The sequence below is a fragment of the Ruditapes philippinarum genome, unplaced genomic scaffold (genome assembly GCF_026571515.1).
Source record: "Ruditapes philippinarum isolate M1 unplaced genomic scaffold, ASM2657151v2 ctg2047_1_1_1_1, whole genome shotgun sequence".
Taxonomy (NCBI): Eukaryota; Metazoa; Mollusca; class Bivalvia; order Venerida; family Veneridae; genus Ruditapes; species Ruditapes philippinarum.
In genome coordinates, this window is record NW_026858498.1 from 221,554 (window position 1) to 224,933 (window position 3,380).

General features: G+C 32.6%; 1 protein-coding gene across 1 annotated transcript; it reads left to right on the plus strand.

Annotated features, from left to right (window-relative positions):
• The first annotated feature begins 1,197 nt into the window (after positions 1 to 1,197).
• On the plus strand, positions 1,198 to 2,961 carry LOC132753342 (E3 ubiquitin-protein ligase TRIM71-like). Its single transcript, XM_060743782.1, has one exon. The coding sequence runs from the start codon at positions 1,198 to 1,200 to the stop codon at positions 2,959 to 2,961; it is 1,764 nt and encodes a 587-aa protein (XP_060599765.1).
• Positions 2,962 to 3,380: the final 419 nt, after the last annotated feature.

Genomic DNA, 3,380 nt, shown 5'->3' on the forward strand with positions numbered 1-3,380 from the left:
CAGCTCAGGCGGCCATTTTGTGCAGCAAAGCGGACATCGCCGGTGTTGTTCACAACTAGGGATAGTACTGATCACTCCTGTAATATTTGGTTGAAATACCACCAGTAGTTTGACCTGCGAAGGCCGGACAAGCTTAATGCGGACAGACAGACAGACAGACGGTGAAGGCTAAAACAAAAAAATTTTGGGAGACATAATTATAAGATTATGACAGTACATTCTGTGACAATTTGATTCATGACATTATGCTCTATGATGACCTGGATGTGGGAAAACTCATAAAACATACAAAAATAAATCAAGAAAAATATCGTACTTTAAATATTGTATAAAATTTGTCACATTTTTTATTACACATGTACTAGACAAAACATGATTATGATTTTATAGTGAAGACATATTTCATTTAAAGATCTATCCTTGTGATTGTGAAGAAGGACATTTATTTTTGGTATCAAAATGATTAAACTTCACATTGTCAACAAGCAATTTAATTCCATTCATGACAATTAATTTAACTATTCAATACAAACTGAAACATATCAACTAGACTATAGTTTAAATTATCTATATATATACATGTATGGACTCCCATCAAGCATTTACAAAATGTAAAATATTTAATTGTCTTTTGTGTGTGTATAATTATATAATGTAACATGATACTTCAAACATTGAACAGATTTTGGCTTGTGAATCAGTGGTTGATTTTGTAAAGTTTTCCTATCAGGGGATAGCTAGACTGGAATTCAATTGTCAGATGAGAACTATTAAAAATACTAAACTTTGTGTATTTAAAATATCACTGCGAGCAAGATAAATCATGGTGAGTTTATAATATTATTTAACATCTATGTTTTTGAAGTTAATAAAACTCAATTTTACAATATCTTATTTATGAACATTATAACATTGACCTACAATAACCTTGACAATAATTTTCCTGTACCCCACCCACATCTTTCAATGGATCGGGTAGAGATGAGAATCAAAGATTTTGCAATTATTAATGTGAAGGCATTAGGTGCTGAAATAATCTGGAATCATACATTCAACAAATTACTTGGAGCTAGGGGGTAACATATTATATTGGGCAGTAGCACCCAAGGTTAAAGAATCTAAATCAAATTTCTTCTTTATGCGAATTCGTTGCTGGTCATAAATAACTGTATGCTATTTGTGAATTCCAGGTGAATAATGGCTGTTCCTGGTAAAAAAACATCTAACAATTTCTCATCTACACTATCTCAAGGAGGTGCTGAAGATTTTGACATTTATTGTAAAATATGTGACAGAGCTAATATCAGGTTGCCTGTCTTTGGTTACTGTGTAGATTGTGAGGAACACTTATGTCAATCTTGTTTCAACACTCACAGACTACCAAAACCACTACACTTTCACCAACTTTTAGATAAAGAGCACATGCCACAACAACAAAAACAACATGGATCATCAAAATCTACTTCCAGTTCACGGATTGGTGATTTCACAAAGCCTTGTACTAAACACAGGAAAGAAGTGATCAAATTCTACTGTTATGACCATAATGCTCTTATATGTAATGTATGTGTAGCCCTTGAACACACACCAACATCCTGTCACGTGGACTACATACCTGATATATCAGGGCAGATTTTAGACAGCACCGAGTTCAAGGAAGCTCTGAAAGATATTGATAAATTGACAAACAAATGCTCCCAGATTACAAGTGACCTGAAACAAGGAGTTGCTACATCAACAACTTCTCTTCAAGATGCTATAGCAGAAATTGACAATTTCAGAAAAGAGATAAACAAGAGATTAGATAATCTAGAAAAGGAGGTTAAAGATACTGCTACAACAACCCAACAAGAAAACGAAAAAAAGTTGAAAACAACAGAAACATCATGTGATGACATCAACAAATCACTTCAAGCATCAGCTGATACTCTGAAATATCTCAATTCAAACAAAAAAACTGACCAACTGTTTACTGAACTTAAGCTAGCTCAGCAACTGATTGAAGATAATAGCAATATAATATCACAACTACCAACAATCAATGATATTGATGAGTACATCTTTGAACCAAATCAAGATATCAAGGAATTCTTTCAAGATCAGAAATCATTAGGAACATTGAGCGGTAAGAATAAGAAACAGACAGTTGAACAAGAGAATCAAGGTGCTGGAGCAATAAAATTGTCTACCCCTAGAAAAATCAATGCTAAATCATCCTCAGATATAAAGAATTGTTGGATTTCTGGTATAGCTGTTTCACCTCAAAATCAAATATTTGCAGTAGATCTCTTCAATCAATCTATTAAAATGATAAACATTAATAGTGGAACAATAAAACAATTAAAGCTTATGTCACCATGGGATATCACCATTGTCTCCAGTGATTCACTTGCTGTTACATTACCACAAAGTAAATTAATACAGTTCATTTCTTTCTCCCCAGACTCACTCTCACTAAAGAACAAACTGAATGTAGATGGAGCGTGTTATGGTATCAGTCATCATCAGGGAAAACTTGCAGTCACATTTACAGCTAGACTACAAATCATGGATTTACATGGTAATACTGAAGTTAAAGTTGATAAAGATTCCAATGGTGGCAATATATTCAGTCATCCTCAGTATGTCACAACAAACAGTCATTCAATTTATGTATCTGACAGTTACAAACCTGCAGTTCTACGATTTAACTGGCAGGGAGAGATGATAGGATTAGTAGAATTTAACTATCCATGTGGTATAACACTGTTAGATGATGGGTCTCTTTTAGTGAATGGTTACGCAAGTTATTGTATATATAGAGTAAGTGGTGACTGTAAGGACAGAAAAACTATACTGGAGAATGTAGATAGACCTCAAGCTGTATGTTGGTGTGCTGAAAGTCGTTCACTTTGTGTTAGTAGATTTAATGGTGACAATGACAGTGATGGCAATTATATCAAAGTGTATGAAATGATGTAAAAGACATGACAAGATATGACATGACACTAACAATGGGATAAAACACATCCGATCATCATCATTCAAAATTTAATTATAGAAATTATTGTTACATATTATTTAGTTTAATTGATCTATAGATGTTCCGACACATTGCCTTCTTTACAAAATAAATAAGATGTTTTATTAATATTTCTATTGTGAAGAATTATAGCAGAATACAAACAGATGTTTGACAATAAAGTACTTAAAATACAGAACACTTAAAATGTAGACAAAATATATCAGTTCTGCACCTTTCCAGACAAAATGATTTTTTTCTTTTCAATTTTCAAAGAAAAAAAAAAGAGGAAAATATATAAGAGAGAGAATATCAAAATGGGATTGCAGTTAGAGGGGTTTTTTTTACCAATCACCATGTATATTATTATATATATTAT